Source organism: Pholcus phalangioides, unplaced genomic scaffold (assembly GCF_987345545.1).
Source record: "Pholcus phalangioides strain wild (caught in Gottingen) unplaced genomic scaffold, Ppha-v1.0 ptg000015l_1, whole genome shotgun sequence".
NCBI classification, from domain to species: Eukaryota; Metazoa; Arthropoda; class Arachnida; order Araneae; family Pholcidae; genus Pholcus; species Pholcus phalangioides.
The window spans coordinates 46,850,840-46,868,359 of NW_028301608.1; the positions used below are offsets into that span (position 1 = coordinate 46,850,840).

Below are 17,520 nucleotides of genomic sequence, written 5' to 3' on the forward strand. Positions count from 1 at the left end.
TACTATATATTTTCGGTGTTTCTACGATTTTGTCGTAACGAGATTAGTTAGACTGTATCCCTGCACATCACTGTTTCTCAAAATGAACGTCGCGGCTCTCCAGGGACCTCATCAAAAGGGCGCCGCGTCTAGTCGAGGATATTTATGCTGCGCCTACTCAAGAGTTTACTTGACTTAGCCTATACAATCCTTATTATCATTAGAGTGCAGTAAGTACAGTTGACTCGCTTAAACGGATATCAATGATTCCAGCACATAATATCCGATTATGAGGGGAACAATTAGATCGTAGCTTCGTACCGTAGTATAGATTTTATATTGAAAAAATATACTGTAAAACAAAGCCAATGTATAATTATATTATTGTATCGGAGCAGAAATATATCAGAGTGGAATGAATTAATTATCAGATTTCAAGTTTATAATATTCACAATAACTTAACAATATCAGCGTCAAAGGAAGCTAGAATATGGTATGATATATATAGGACGAAATGAATTTTCAAAAGCAAATTAGCTTCGACTCGGCACGATGCTCTTAACGAATTTTGGGAAAGCTTTCCGGTAGCCGAGATGCTCATTTCGAGAATCATCGGTGTAGAGCGATTCACGTGACACGAATTTAGATGTTTTCGAACACAAAAGCGATGGAAAAATAATCATTAATTTTACAGCAAGCATTTCCAACATTTTCCTCGAGAGCACCGCAAATTTGAGAGTGATTCCATGCTGAATTTCGTACTCGAGATGTACAGTCAACCCCGCTTAATCAGATATCAACGATTCCTGCACACAATATTCCATTATGCTGGGAACAACTTAATGACAATTTTACAACGTCAGTATGGTTTGCATATTGAAAACTGATAAAGGATTAATATTAATAAAGCTTCTCGAATAAATCAGATATCAAAAATGAAAAAAATGAGAAGATTATATTTAATTACAATCATCACAATATACCCAGGATTTTTATTTTTCATTAGGAAAGTTAGCTCCCCCTATCGTAACACTACAACTATATTACAACTTAAATACTTTTAAGCTAGTACTTACTCTCAAATGTCTTTTCTTTTTCTTATTTCAATAGAAACCATTATGTGTATAGTACTCGATGTGTATTAGCAGTTGAAGTGTATGATTGTATATGTATTAAGTTGTATTAAAATGTATGCTATTTGTAAGTCGTCAGACAGCCTCATTGGGCTGGGAAACGACGAAATAAATTAAATACTGTTCAGTATTAAGGTGTATTAAGTTGAAGTGCGAACAACTCGAGGGCAAAAGTCGTTGAAATTATCGTATTAAGCGCGGGGAACTTCAATATTATCTTTATGGGAGGAAAATTTTGCTGCCGGAGTATTCTATCCGTTCAAGCGGAAGTATCCCCTTTTTCCGTTATCTGATTAAGCGGGGCCGACTGCATTTCAAGGGCTACCCAAATCAAACTATTACACTAAAGAATTAACATTTTTACTTGTCATATAGGTGCTCTTCTTCTAATCATGATTAGGCATAGACGGTGCTCGCGTTTGGAAAAAAAAGATTAATGACCCCTAACGGGAGGGGGGGGGGGATTGAAAAAATTTCTCCGATAACTTTCATCAGCGGAGCCGCCATCAATCTACGATCGTAGCATAAATAATAAAAACTTATTATCGGACCTATTAGGATTATGTTATCGTAATTTGTGACATAGATAGATAGGTCATTATGGAGTAAGTGAGCCGTGACCATTAAAAGATCGTGGCACCAGTGGTCACCTGAAGGTCAAAAACAGGACGATAACAAAGCCCAGCAAATACGATGACACCGTGAACTCAGCCGCTGCCTACCAATACATACAGAGTTTCGCGTCGGCCCTCTTCTCATTGTTCTGACCGGATCCCCTTAAAAGCGATGATGTGACTGATAAGGGCTCTTAATTATCATCTATAGAAGCTCTGCGTGAAATGGCCCCGCGGCCTAGCCCAATATGTACTGTTCTATCCCCTCTTTCTCTCCACTATATTAATGCATAGGCATGAGAGAGGGGTAGGCCGCGTTAACCTCGAATGATGTGAGTGTTGCCAGATTCCAAGCCAACTCCTACTAAAATTCGTTCGCCTCACGCTCTTGCGCCTCATACATTCATATATATTCAGTTACGGTCGAGTGATCTGGTAGATTGCAGAGAGAACAGTTTTTTTTTTTTCATTTTATTTTCGTGAGGTGGGGCCTACCTAGACTTCTTCCACTTCGCCAATCTTTGTCTACACACACAACATGCATGCATGTATGTTTATTATTACTATTTCATGTTATTCGTTTTCATGAAAAAGATTTATTTTTTTCTGTTTCCAGGAAAAGTGAGTGCATCACCATCATCTCTCTCTTTTGCCAGGTGTTATGACGACGACGCCACTGGAGGCAGGCCCCACGATCGCCGGCCATGTTTTCCTAATAAGGGGACTGGTTACTCGTTTACTTCAGAACGCTTATCGATATCAAATGCAGTGAAACCTCATGGTTCGAGGTTTCCAGAAATATAAAGACATGTATAAAGACATGGCCCAAGAACCCCCAGGAGCACGACTGGGCTCAAGGGGGGGGGGGGGTATGTATATAAAATATATACTTACTTATGAAAAGTAAGTGTATATTTTTTGTGGAGAGGCCCTCAGTTATCTCCGAGACCCTGAGCATTGTCACGGTTTCCCCAGCCTTGTTGCGGGCCTGGTTTGCTGCCTGTATATAGCTTTTTTATGCACGACCCCCCCCCCCCTACAAGCGGAATAACCACGGCCCGAAGGCCGTGTACAGTATTACAGTGCATTATTCACATGACTTATAAATAATGTGTAATCGCGGTGATCACAGCCTAGGAGCCCCGTATCAAAGATGGTTAAGGCCTTCGGGATTGTTGACAGAGCAGACGTGGATCCAAGGAAATATGTAATTAGAGGACGACTTTTTGTGAAGAATGTATTGTGTTACGTCAGTGATGCCCAAACAAATGGGCCACCCGGGAGTCTCATAAAAAAACCGGGCTGTGCTGTAATTTAAATTGGTAGGCAGGCATTCCTAGTCAGGTAACCGCCTCAGAAAAATCCCTCTGCCCGGGGATCAATGGTGTTGTTAAAACAGTCCTGAGTTTTTACGGCACTGGATCATCCTCCCCCCCCCCCCGTATTAGTAGACATCTCCATCGTTTTGGTAAAAATTCTTATTTTATTTTTGAGACAGAGCTAATTAATATATACGAATATACGCTTAAAACTGGATCCAGGTAGGTCTTGCGGGGTTCTTATTTTTGCATCCAGGTTCTTGATAAGGGCAATTATCTTCACCGCCCTCTCTGGAAATGGATCCATGGATCTCAGGCAAAGAGTAAACCCCTAACTTAATCAATATTTGTCAATCCCGTTTTCCACATTATAAATTTCTCCACATAAAGGAATCTGTAAAAAAAAAACACATAAGCCCTGGGGTTACGAAAGATCCCGACCTATACTGGGATTCTATACTGCAGGCACAGTGATGATATCTGCGTGGTCCCCCAATCTGATCCGATTGATACGCCATTGAGTATCGGGCTGAGATAAAAAAAAATTATAGTCAAGAAATTTTTGTGTGTGTGTGTGGAAATGTGGAGAGCCCACATACTCAACTCCTAGGCACAGAATATCTCACTTCTCCCAAAAGGATTGCCAAAAAGAAATATCACTAGCTACACCGTCAAGTGGAGAAGACAGAAGAAGCAGCATGACTGTTGGACATGGCAGGTATGATTAGATTAATATCGGAATGCGCATGCGTCACTGTCCAAGTGTGAATCAAATCCGATACATAAGTAGTATTGGGGAGACGACGACGACATCGGATCATATCTATGGAAAGTAGTACGAGTGTAGAAGTAAATTCGAATGTGAATGAATAATTCAAACCCTCGTGGAATGCCTGAAATTTCACAAGAGGCCCCCAAACGTGTCTGCCTTCGAATATATCAGATTTATGGTCTTGTACACAAACATCTCCCCCCTTCCCCCAAGAGACTGTTCACAAAATAGACATCCATTCGCGGAGAGGAAAGCATGGAGAAGCTTCTAGGTTCCGATAAAAGATGATTTAAATTGGATATAATAACCGAGTTTTCTAACAATGTCCAGGTAAAGATTCAGTGTGATTTTCATTAGCTGCAGGGTCCCGCCAGGGATGTTTAACAAATCCACCCCTCCCCCGGGGACCCCGATGTGAGATTTGGTACTATGACTTTTGAGAGTAAATGTGAAAGTTAGTTGGCAAAAAATTTCTTGATAGATAGATACCCCCAGAACAACACTTCACCCGGGGACCCATGATGTTATAAATACATACTGTTTTGGGTACGCCTGAAAAATGGTGAGTGTGAAATATTTAAAAAATATAAATATTGCCACAAAAGAAAAAGAAGAAACCTCTACGAGGCAAAAGCTATAGAGGAAGGATCTCCAACCTTATTCAAGTCAAAAGCACCATTTTTGCCTACGCCCATCATCATCATCAAAACACCCACTAGTGAGTGATTTTGCACTTGTGCTCATAATCAAACCACCCTGAAACGCTAATCCTTGAATGCAACGAATCGCGATGCCCTCACCAGTATTATCCAAAAATATAATTTTGAAGAGAAATTCCACTGCTCTCTCTCAAAAGTTTTATAACGTACTAGTGTAAAAAGAGAGAGGTTTTTTTTTTTTGTCAATGAGAAATAAGTATTATAAAAAATTATCCGAAATTTAAAAATTATGTTGACCCTTAAAATACATAGGGGTCATTCAAGTATTACGTCAGCATCGAGGAGGGGAGGGGGGTTTCGGATTTGCTGACTTTTTCTGACAAGGGGGGGGGGTTGAAGCTTGCTTACGTCATCAACCACCCCTTTTTGAAGATATGAAACATTCTAGGCTGCCGACGAAATTTTGCTGACAGGGGGGAGGGGGGTCAGTGTTTTGCTGACTTTTCAGTAACTATAAAAAAATCAGGAACTCGAAAAAAAAAATGTCCATTTAAGGGTTAACTCCTCAACCAAATTGAATGAGGTGTAAAATTGAATTTTTTGATGCATTAATCACGCATCTAGATGCGCATTGGTGAACACTGGTCCTCACATCAACAGTTCAGGAGGACGAAATCGGGCACAAGTATCGAGTGTTCTCAGGTGTTTCATTTATCACTACGGTGCTTGCGAGCAACAGATAGAAGATGCCAGACCAAGATAGCGAACTATCGAAACAAATCGAGTACAATCACAGATCACGGCTGCGGGATTTCGGGGCTCCCCTAGTGTCCATGCGATCGATCGCTTGATCAGTGACATTCAAGAAGTGATCCGCGAAAACCCAGACGTTCACGAGAGATTCTCATAGACCAGATATAGCGAGTGAAGAATAGGTATTGGAGTTTAAAATTTTTCATGAGTAATTACTGAGCTAGGGTTTTAGGCAAACATGAATTTTTTTTAGAATTTTACGTTAACTGATAGAAAAGGGGTCACTAAAAAAGTTTTCCCGAAGAAGTTAGGACCGTTTTTTTCCCAGGGCTGAAAAACATGCTTGGCTCTGAAGAAATTTGGCCTGGTGCCTAAATTTTTCTTCAATTTCTCAAACCCTGCTATAGACAGGTTCCTAAGAATAACACGATAAAGCCAGAGGTCTTCGCAGGAAGGAGATCGAGGGGATAGTGCAAGCCCTCCAAGACGATCAAAAATTGAAAATGTTTTTAAACATCTTTGTAAGACGGTTAAAAAACATCTAAAGAAAAAACATTCATATGCAATCTTAATCAATTTCTGTTAATTCAAAATGAGTTTCGAAGGTTGGTAGAGCCGAGAATTCTGTGGAAAAAATTTATTGTGCCCCTCCCAAACCCGGGTGCCCCCTCCGCCTTACCAAACACGGGGCCAGGTGCATTGCTCAACAATTGCAAATCACCAAAACTCCATTAGGACCCGAATTGATGAGAACTCGGAATTAACAGAGAAAAATTCCAGAATTGATGAAAATTCAGAAATTACGGAAGAAACAATGCTAGAATTGATGCTAAAAAATAATTTAAGAATTGCGCATGAAAGCCTCAAACAATCTACCGAGAGTGCGGGGTGCTGTGCGACCTCGCCTGCCGCACACGGCTCCGGTTCATTCAAGGGGTCCTCGGGTAATGGCCAATGGAGAGAAGAACGTATTCCCGTTATTTATAATCATTTAATACACGTCTATGAACAGAAGGGACCCGAATACGACACAGACATGTATAACTATCCACTTCTAAATATTTTAATGATCACATCGCGTTTACTTCTAACTGCCCACAGAAAAACGGGGAGGGCGGGGATCATTACAGTATAGCGTTAACATTTAATGAGACATCTGTGGTGATTTCTTTTTTTTTCAGGAGGAGTGGTAACCTGATCCATGGATGTAGAGAATAGTGGGGAGAGCATTTAAAAACTCGTGGTCAGAGTCACGGTTGGTAAATTTCTCACGGTTTATATTCTTCCCTAGTACTTTATAGCCCCCCCCCTACCCCTGAATACAATTTTTATTCATCACTTTTTCTCACGGCTAGTGTTGACATCGGCCGATTGTTTCGAATATGTCTCATGTGGATTTATATATGTACATATTTTTTTTTTCTTTCTCTTCCCCCAACATTCATATGGATGGATGAGAAGAAAAAAAAAACCTGGTTGACCTTCAATGGCGGCAGCTTTTACTATTTTTTTTGTGTCTGATCGTCGCCGGGGCCCCATCATGTCCGTCCACGTACGTTATTACCAGGTTTTTTTTCTTACCCGATTCAGGTTCTTTCAAACTTTTTTCTTGGAAATTCGTTATTTTTTTTTAATATGCATAACAATTTTTTTTTTTATTGTTTTCAAAATTGCTCCTGCCTTTCATTTAAATGGCAATTTTATTTATTTATTTTGATTGATGATGTCCTTGTCGGTGTGGGATTTTTAAACGGCCATAGGTCCGTACTTTTGAAAGTCACGGATTTTGAATGTTTTCTCTTACACTTATGTGAATGAAAAAAAAATATATATTTTCGAACCATAAATTTTGTATGTTTTTTCTAATGCTTTACTGCTCTTTAGGGGGAGTAGAGGGCATTTTTTATGGGTTTTTTTTAGGAACTGTTTATTTTATATTTTCGGTTATCTCACTGACGCGAGACTCAGTGGTAATAATTAAGGATGGGACGAATAGTGATTTGGCCGAATAACCCAATATTCGGCTATTATTTTGGCTGGATATCAGTTTTCCATCACAGTCATCAGTTATAAATGAAATTGTCGTTTTTAATTGAAAAGGAAATTAATGGTAATTTTAAATGACAGATATTGAATTTTAACAAGGCAATTTATTATTTGAATAAACATTAAAAAACTGGTAATTGGAAGATTGTTATTGCCATGATACTGACAATCAAACTTAACGATGATATATTGTATTTTTTAATATTACAGTACTTACGAAATCAATGGGTTTTTTTTTTCTCAGCAGTTGTTATCATTTCACATCTTATTAAGTAAATATCAATTATTATTTACTTTCATCATAAAATTTACGACTTATCTTTAGTTGTTCTTTGCCCTTTTGCGTCTTACAGTAGCTCAATAGGTATCTTCAGTTAGAGAACTTGCGTATAATTCAAGCTCACTTTCACCTTATTGCAGTGTAGGATGCTATTCCCAGTTTCATGTTTTTCTCATCCTAGAAATTCATTCTGACATAGCCTTTTTCACAGAAAGGGGATATGCTAAACACAATCAAATTTAATCAGTAAATTTTTAATTTATGGGAAAAATTCCAGTTAATATAATTTTTTTTAAATTAGTTTGATCACATTGGATTTACACAGATATTCGGCCGGATACCTAGGAATTATTCTAGCCCCCCCCCCCCCCCCAGCGTCAAAAGTTGAGTCGACTGATCTAATGTATACGTGTATATTATGAATTGGCATCATCATCATCGTTCCGCCTCCCCCCCGAGCAATAATGACAGTGCTCCCCCAGACTTCCGAGTTTATCTCCGCCTATGTCTAAAAACCATTTTTGTCAAGCTAAGTTTAAACAATTATTGACAATTTGCTTGTGGGGGAATATACACGCTTTTCAGAAAGCGCTATAATGACAGTGCAAAAAGCTTTATAACTATGTAGATGACTAGTAGATTCAAGAACGGTTTTAGTCAGTGGAGAAGTAACTAGTCTACTGTTGTCAAGGGATAGATATACAGTACGTACTCGCAAAAGAATTGAGCAAAAACACTTATCAATCTCGTATTATAAGAAACGCCTTGTCTGAGTAAAAAAAGTAAATATTTCAAAAGTCATAACTGAATCCCAGAAATCATTCTCAAAAAGGACAGTTTTCTGACGATTTTCAACATTTTTTGAACTTAGGCGAAGTTTTGAACTACACTTTCACCTACCGTCGGGCTCGGTTTCGTATACACTCGCACATAACTAAATTCGGTCGGAGGTTGTTGATCAGTCAGGCTAACATATCCACGCAGAGAAACCGAGACTTGAGCCTTGTGCATACTGCTTATATTAAATGCATGTAATTGAATAATTTTCATGTTTGCTTTTGGACCATAAGATGAGAAACAATGCCCATGTACAAACAATGAATTGTTTTTTTTCCTTCTGCGTGTATTCCCCCCCCCCCATATCTCATGAATTGTGATTTACTAGTAAAAACAAAAAAACCTAGCTCTTTTTTTTCTATACAATTTTTTCTTTTTTTTGTTCTACGTGCATCGTGTGTTCCTTAATGACTAATGAAGTGCGTTAATTAACATTTAAGATACGCTATACAACATTAGCAACAAACATTTTTTAATGTGACACTGTTAAAAAGTGGAAATCCAAGACCTTTTTATGACTATATAATCAAAATAGACTTATATGATCATAATTTTCAAGTATCCCCCCCATTATCTGGAAACATTATGAATAAAAACACCACACGAATCTCTAGTATGGATTTTTTTTCAATATTATGTCTCATATGAACTCTGAAATATATTTAATCTTCTGAGGAATTTCATTTATTATGAACCATAGATATCGGTCACCCCTAAGCCGTGAACCGATAAATATAACTGTTGCTGATATGCGTATCACCTACGTCGGTGGTCATTTAATTATACAGTTGACCAAACACCAAGAATGTAACGCTTCTTTTTTTTTCCTTGTTCCATCTTCCCATATATCTTTCTCTCTTACTTCATCCTGATATATTTTTTTTATTTTCCCATCACCATCATTTCCAATTAATATAAGTTGAAAAACAACTGATTCCCTACTATCAACATATCTTCGATAATTATTTTTCAGTCAAGTTGATAAATTTATCATTTCCGATAGAAGAAATCGATGCACCAGTAATAATAAACATGATTTCAAAAAAAAAAGATAATAATATTCAATTCAAGAATATCATACATCTACTCATTTAATTTGTTTGATACAAGTTTTACAAAGGCAATCAAAAATAAAATAAAGAAGAAAATAGAAAAAAAAAGTAATATTGATATTGCTGATTTTATCAATTTTTTTTCTCAATTCAAAATGCTGCTTTTGAAACTCAAAATTTCTTTGGCTGAGGTTTGTTTTACTCTCCAATCCAACCCATCATTTTCTGTGTACGCCACTGAATATCTAAGCTCAGATTAGATCTTCAGTGATACTGTATAGGAAATTCAATTACAATCGCAACAACATAATACGAACATTACTCACCCGTAAAGAATTAACTTTTTTAGGATTCATTTCAAATCTTTTCGTGGATGGATAAAACTCTCCGTTGTCCGAACTGTGATCATAGAAATCCAAGTCCATCTTAAATACACTGTTTCAAAAGATATGGAGGAAGAAATTATTTTCAGAAAATATTTTTAAAAAATGAAAAAAAAATTTGTGGAAATATAAAATAATCAATTGAAAGAAAAAATCAACTCATTAAAAATTATGCTGATGTAAAGCCTTGTTAATGGCATGGAAATGTATACTGTATAATCTTCAATTCGATTTCCTACTTAAAAAAATTTCGAAGAACTAAAATAGTGAGTTTTTTTCCTAGATCACGCATCTCCAGACTATCAAAATCAGCATCATGATTAAGCAGTTTCCCCAAATATGTTTTGTATTCATCGTCCTGATGCTAAGAATTTTTTTATCTCTCATCACCCTCCCCTACTTCTTCAGCCATCCCATAGGATCCTATCTTGTGTTCGTAAGAATTATCGCCTCCATGGGGACGATATTGCCCACTGACTTAGTGCAGTGGTTCCCAAAGTGTGTGTCGCGACTCCTAGAGGCGTCGTCAACCATTGTCAGGGGCGTTGGTTGTCGTGAACTGTGAATATTGATATGTGGCGGTGGTTCTATGCGTTGAAGACCATTGTTATATTTATTTGTTAGACTATTAGGGGAGGGGGGCCGCGAGTGACAAAATTTTGAGAACCGCTGTCATAGTAGGTGAGCTAATGGGAGCCAAGGGTGTGAAATATATAAAACCAGACTGCAAAAAAAAAACGTTTTAGATACTGGGCCTCCATAACTCGATGATACGGCCCTTCAACGTATAGGATCAATATGAATAAAAAAATAATACTATGAAAATGAAAAAAGAAATTCATTGGACAGTCCTATCCCATAATAACAAAATTAAGGATGGGGAGAATAATGATTTAAGCTAATACTGAATATTCGGCTAATGTTTCCACCGAATATCAATTTTCTTCAAATTAATCACAATTAAGAACAATTGTGGTTATCCTAAAAACACACCAATGAGTGTTTTTAGGATAACTGTGTAATAATTGTGTTTTTAGTGGAAATTAAAACCATTGATAATTTTTTAAATGATTGAAATTGAATTTTAATTATAGAATTTATTATTTGAATAAATATTAGAAAACTGATAGCTAAGAGATTTTTATTGTCAATGATACTGAGAACATATATATATTATATTTTACTATTGCTTTTACAACAGACGTAACTAGAACTTTTGTGCTATTTTGCCACCCCCACCACTTCAAAATTTAATAATTTTATGATGTTATTCTTTGTTTCCACCTAAAATTTGCCTCCTCTAGTTCCGGCCCTGATTTACAGAATCATTTTTTTTCCCAACACTTTTTATAGTTTTACACCTAATTAAGAAAATGTCAACCATTAGTTACTTCAATCAGTGATGCATCTTAAAATTTATGACTTATTATCTTATCTTTCTTCTCTAGATGTTCTTTGCCCCCTCTGACTCCTTCAAGTAGCTCAATACGTATCTTGTCTAGGTACATCCTTCAGTAATGAACTAGACTTGTGTAATTAATTCATGTTCACTTCCACCTCATTACAGTAGAATTCTATTTTCAGTTTCATGTTTTCTTTATCCCAGAAATTTCACCCTGATAAACCTCTTTCGCGAACGGGGATATAAACCACATATTAAAATATACTCAGTAAATTTCGTAATTAATGTGAAAAATTCCAATTAATATAATTTTTTTTAATTAGTTTCGTGTACTTAGACTTACACAGATATTCGGCCGAATACCTAAGCAACATTTAGTCGAACCGATTATTCATCCCATCACCAATAATACCCATCTGAGCCTAAACATAAATACAGTAAAACCTAGTGCGGACATGGACCGGACAAAAAAAATTTGTCCGTAAAAGAGGGGTGGCCGTTAGTCAGGGGTTTGAAATGCATGTATTTTTCATTAAAGCGGAAATTATTATTTGGCCGTGAAAAAGGGGTAACCGCATCTGAGGAGTCCGTTAAGAGGGGGTTTTACTGTATATGGCAAATATATTATAGTATTATATGACTGTATATTACGTCAATTAGTTAGAGCAGTAAATTTTTCCCCCGTCTTCCCGCGGAGCCCAGTATAAACTACTGTTCTTTTATTGCCTTTAGAGAAGTATAATAGAAACGTAATGTGCCTCGAACACAAAATATAAATAATACAAAAGAAAAATTTCAAAACATATTGGCACGATGCTGTATCAATCATTTTATTTGAAAATCAAAAATTTTTGTAATCGATTTCATTACGGATATCCATTAATTCTTGACAGAAGACTGAAAAAAAAATTTTTTCTTTGGTTTTCACTTTTAAGAAATGAAATAGGCGAATAATAATTTTAGCAAGTCAATACTCATCTATTAATGAATCTATCATCTATGAATAAAAACCAAACGAACGTTCGTTAACTGTCACCAAAAAAAAATTCTGTACAACTAAATCAACTATGATGAATTATATTTCTTAAAAGCTATCAATTATTTAATGCTTATTATTAGATGGACGGCCATGTTATATTCATATCATAATAATGAATTCCTATGTCAATCAATCAAGAGTCACTTCCTCCTGTTACGCAAACAAATAAGAAAATTCACAATTCTGTGATGCCAAAAAATATATCTCGTTTGCATTTCACTCATTATGCACACAATTTTCGGCTTGCGGGACGTTTTCTGTCTAGGAAACATTTTTGCGGGATGTTGAGGGACGCTATTCTTGCAAGGGCCAAACATCAAATGAAAGACATTGATGATGTCAATTCAAACAAACTTGCTTTGATCAATGTAAAATTCTTCACGAACTCTCATAGTATACCTACATACAGTAGTAAGTTCCAGGTTCACATCCTATATCAGTGTCTCCCAAAGCGAGCAATATCGCCCCCCCCCCCGGTGGACGATGGAATGATCGGGGGGGGGGCAATAGAAGCTACGGTTATAACATAGGGTTCTATGGGCTTGTTTAAGTTGGGGGGGGGGATGAGAGAGAAAAATTTCTGAAGGGGCGATGGAATAAAAAAGTTTGGAAAACTGTCTTATATTATCATAGTTTGATGTATTATTGCGTCACACGGCAGAGCCGCCCTTGGTGGTGTGCCGCGGGTGTGGTCGTACCATGCGCTGCGCTTTCATATGAGGTCCCGCACTCACCGTAAATTATTGAAGGCTTTCACCAATTCTTGAATTATTTCTTGCATCAATTCTGAATTTTCATCACTTCTGGAGCGTTTTCTCTCGTGAATTCTCATTTTTTATCAATTCTGAAATTATTTCTTAAATTGTTTCTAAATTTTCATTTTATCTAGAATTTTTTTCCATGAACTTTGGAATTATTTCTTTCATCCATTCCGGAATTGCTTCATTCAATAATTATGCATTTTCATTGTGCTGGAAAAAATTATTTCTTACGATTAATTTTTAATTCATCAATTCAGAAACTTTCATTAGTTTCAGGAAAACTGATTCTTCTCGTTAGTTTAAAAGTACTTTCAGCGCTGAATTTTCATCGATTTTTGTGCTAATTTGCATTCAATTGTGAGTTCGAAATTTTTTGTATGCATATTGCTCAGCATTCTTGCATATTCTGAAATAATAGATGCCGATTCTTCCCCCCCCCCCAAAAAAAAATTATAAAATCAGGGCGAAAGGAGGTCCTAAGCATTTTTTTTGTGCCCCGAAATTACGGGCTGAATGAAATTCTCGGATGAGCTAGGATGTATGTGGCTTGTGGAGAATAAAAATTGTGAAGACAATTTCGGAAGACTACTATAACAATTACGTTTCAGCACCACAAAATATTTATTTTTAGAAAAATTAATAAAGTAGAAAATATAGTGGAACACTTTCGAAAACAAAATCCCAAATATTGTTGAATGTTTGAGCGTGTTCTGCAATTACATAAAAAATATATTCAATCTTGAACTTTGAACATTCGAACAGTGTGATTGAGCGATATTCAATTTTCGCATATGAATTATATTTTTTATCAATTACATTATTTTATTTATTTATTTTTGATGGGAGAAGAAATAAGAGAGCAAACATTACCGTAAGAATACGATAAAAATATTGTTGAATATTCTCAAGTAATTACATCAAATTTCTTCATGGATGACATTTAAACAGCGTGATCAAGTCTTTTAATATTCATAATTACATATTACCATGAGAGCAGAAATAGAAAGGGAACTCACAGTAAAAGAATACGGCAACAAAAAAAAAATTAGATGTTCTTAAGTAATTACATCGAATCTGTTCAGTTTTTGTAGCAGCATGATGAAGCGTCTTTCACTATTAATAATTACTTATCAATTACATCACGTTCTTTTTTTTGACTGGGGAAGAAATGTAGAACTTACAGTAAATACACTATACGTTCAAAATATTGCTTAATGTTCACTTTTTTTTTATTACAGCAAATCGGTTCGTTTTGTATTTTTGAACTTTTAAAAAGCGTGTGATCAATTCTTTTAATGTCAATAATTACTTATTATCAACTAAAATGTTACATTTTTTTTAAGGGTGAACAAATAGAAAGGGAAAAGCTTACAGTAAAAAAAAAGTCAATACATATTCTTTGATGTTTGCATTTATTGTAATTACATCAAATGTGATCATTCGTAAACTTATACACGACGTGATTAAGGATCTTTTGATAGCAATAATTTCTAATTAATTATTAGAACACAGTAATAATAATAATAAACTAATAATATAACATAATTAATAATATTAACATAAATTAATCAGATCATACAGTAGAAATACAGTCAAAATATTGTGAAATGAACATGTTCTGAAGTACATAACTGCATCAAATATGATCATTCTTGAACTTTCAAACGGGGTGATGAAGATTTAGTCAATAATTGCTTTTTTCAATTACATTGCTTTTTTTTTTAAATGGGAGAAGAAATAGGCTGCAGTTGAAAGATCTTGCAGTAAAAATATGGTCAAAATATTGATGAATGTTTTTTATGTTCTTATTCAGTTACATCAAATCCTTCATTCTTGAACTGTCAAACAGCGTGATTAAGATTCTTTTAATCCCCTAATAATCACTTGGCATCAGGGGTGGGTCCGATTAATCAGGTCGGTTAAGTGATCAATTGTTAATCGAATCGATCAATCTGATTAAAATTTCTATCAACAATTTGTGAATTAACTTGATTTGTTTGGAAAAAACAGATTAGATGTCTTACAAATTATGTTTCTTTACATAACATTTTGGATAACTGACCATATTCAAATATATTTGAATCAATATTTTGATCAAATTTTTCGGCATGGAAAAATACAAGTGAAATACAGTAAAACCCCGATGTAACGCCACCATTTGTCTCACACGTTCCCGGTGCTATATCGAGTTTGGCGTTATATCAAACCACAAATTGACGTATGTAATCCCTATATATGGAAGATTTGTTCACTGAAAAAGTTTGACGATAAGCGGGAAGTGGGGGGGGGGTGCTTACGACGGGGTTTTGATTGTACAGTGAATGATAAATGGCTAAATACACACACACAAGTCGATTCCACGAAAACTGATTACTTTAGTTTCAAATTGAGTTTGATGGGAGTTTTAGAAGACAAAACCAAAATTTACATTGTTTCCACCATAAACAGTAGTTTTTCGTATTCTTGGAAGCATCAACTCTTCTCACACGTACCATTTGGGAGAAGTTTCTATGTATTAAAACAAGCAACAGTGTGTTTCGAACGGTAGTTTCAAACTCAGTGAGTAACCTAAAATACCTTTTAGATATACTTGTATAATTACCTTTTTTTTTTAAAAAGACGAGATCCAAGAGGTAGGATTCCAAGATATATATATCCAAGATTCTAATCATAGGTTTTGAAAAAATAGGTTCATATCAAATTGCTTCAAGTGAGCAACCTTAATTCCTTTATTATTCCTAATATCTGTTTACATTTGGCGAATAGGTGTGTGTGAAATGAATAAAATGTCTTTTAGCAGCATCTATTAATATTATATGTAAAAATATTAAATAAAATTCGACTGAAAAATATTCAATTAAAATTTGATTAATCGATTGAAACTTTTTGATTAACCAGTTAAAAATTTTAACCGATTCCCAGTTCTACTGATTACCAATTACATTCTTGTTTTGTTTTTTTGATAAGAAAAGAAATAAAGAACTTACAGTTAAACTATTGCTTGATGTTTACATTTTTTGTAATTACATCAAATATGATCATTATTGAATTTGTACACGACGTGATTAAGGATCTTCGGATGTCACTAATAATTGATATATAGGCTACTTGTTCTTCAAATAGCGTGATTGTCAACAATCAAATGTCAATAATTACTTGTTATTTTTACATTAGGTTTTTTTTTAATTGGAGAAGAAAAATACATTAAGTAACATTAATGTATTATTCATAACATTATTGAATGTTTGCGTAAATTAATTACATCAAATCGATTCAATCTCAAACTTTTGAAAAATATAACTCATACACGATATGATTAAGGATCTTTTCATATCAATAATTAATAGAAGTAAATGATTAACTAATTAATAATTAGTAGAAGAAATAGAACTTAGGATTGTAAAAATACAATCAAAATATTGTTGAACGTTTTATGTTTCTAAACTATTACACCAAATCTGTTCATTCTTGAACCTTTGAACAGCGTGATTAAGCCATTAATCTATTAAGCGTGATGAAATCTCATTATTAATAGCTACTTTTCTCAAATACATACGTGGTACGTATAAATCAATTTCTTCTACTCGGAGAAGAAATACTGAAGAAAGATAACTTACAGTAAAAATACGATCAAAACAGCGTATAATGTTTGCGTTTTTTGTGATTAAATCAAATACGATCATTCTTAAAACTTTTACACGACGTGATTAAGGACCTTTAAATGATATTGATACCAATAAATACTCATTAATTTGCTTCTTCTTCTAAGAACTTAAAATAGGATCAAAATATAGTCAAATGTTTACGTTCTGAAATGATTATTACACCGAATCTGTTCGTTCCTGAGCTTTTAAACAACACGATTAACATTCTTTTATAATATCATTAATTATTTAATATCAATTAGTGGAAGAAATAGAGAACTTACCGTAAAAATACGAGGAGCGACAAGCGCCGAGGGCAGAGCTTTTTTCCGCTGCTCCAATCAACTTTCTTGGAAAAGCGGCAATCACAACTTTTCAACGAGACTAATAAACTTTTCACATTTACTTTCGCAAAAATAGCATCGATCAACACGTTATTAAAATAAAATCTTTTCTCAACTCACAACATCAACAAACATTCACAATAATTGTCTTTTTTTTTTTTAAATAATAATAATAGAAACACACAAGAAAAAAAATATTTCAAACACAAGAGGAGCGACAACAACAATAAAACCTTCGAAGAAAGTTTTGCAAAAGCTTCTTTATCGGGCGTCACAATTGTAAACGGAGAGCCATTGAGTCGCAAAATGCCGCTCTCTCATTGGTCGAATCTTTTTTCAGTGAATGGCGAAGGGGGTGTGACGTCACGGGGCACAGGTTCACGGCCTTCTTATAAGAGTAAGATTTTTTTTAACCATCGAGTCTGATCTGGTGGTTTGGCGCGTTATCTCCGTCTGGTTGGCGCGTTTCTAATAATAGAAAGGGTGGGAAAAAACGTGAGAA

General features: G+C 35.2%; 1 protein-coding gene across 1 annotated transcript in view; it reads right to left on the reverse strand.

Moving 5' to 3' along the window:
- Positions 1–17,281, reverse strand: part of pnt (ETS transcription factor pointed) — a 69,282-nt gene extending 52,001 nt beyond the window's left edge. The window contains exons 1-2 of the mRNA XM_089243637.1: positions 16,959–17,281; positions 9,772–9,880 (exon numbers count right to left, since the gene is read on the reverse strand). Coding sequence (XP_089099763.1) covers positions 9,772–9,870 — 99 coding nt within the window. The 5' untranslated portion in view covers positions 9,871–9,880; positions 16,959–17,281. The remainder of the gene's footprint in view (positions 1–9,771; positions 9,881–16,958) is intronic.
- Between the last annotated feature and the right edge of the window lie 239 nt (positions 17,282–17,520).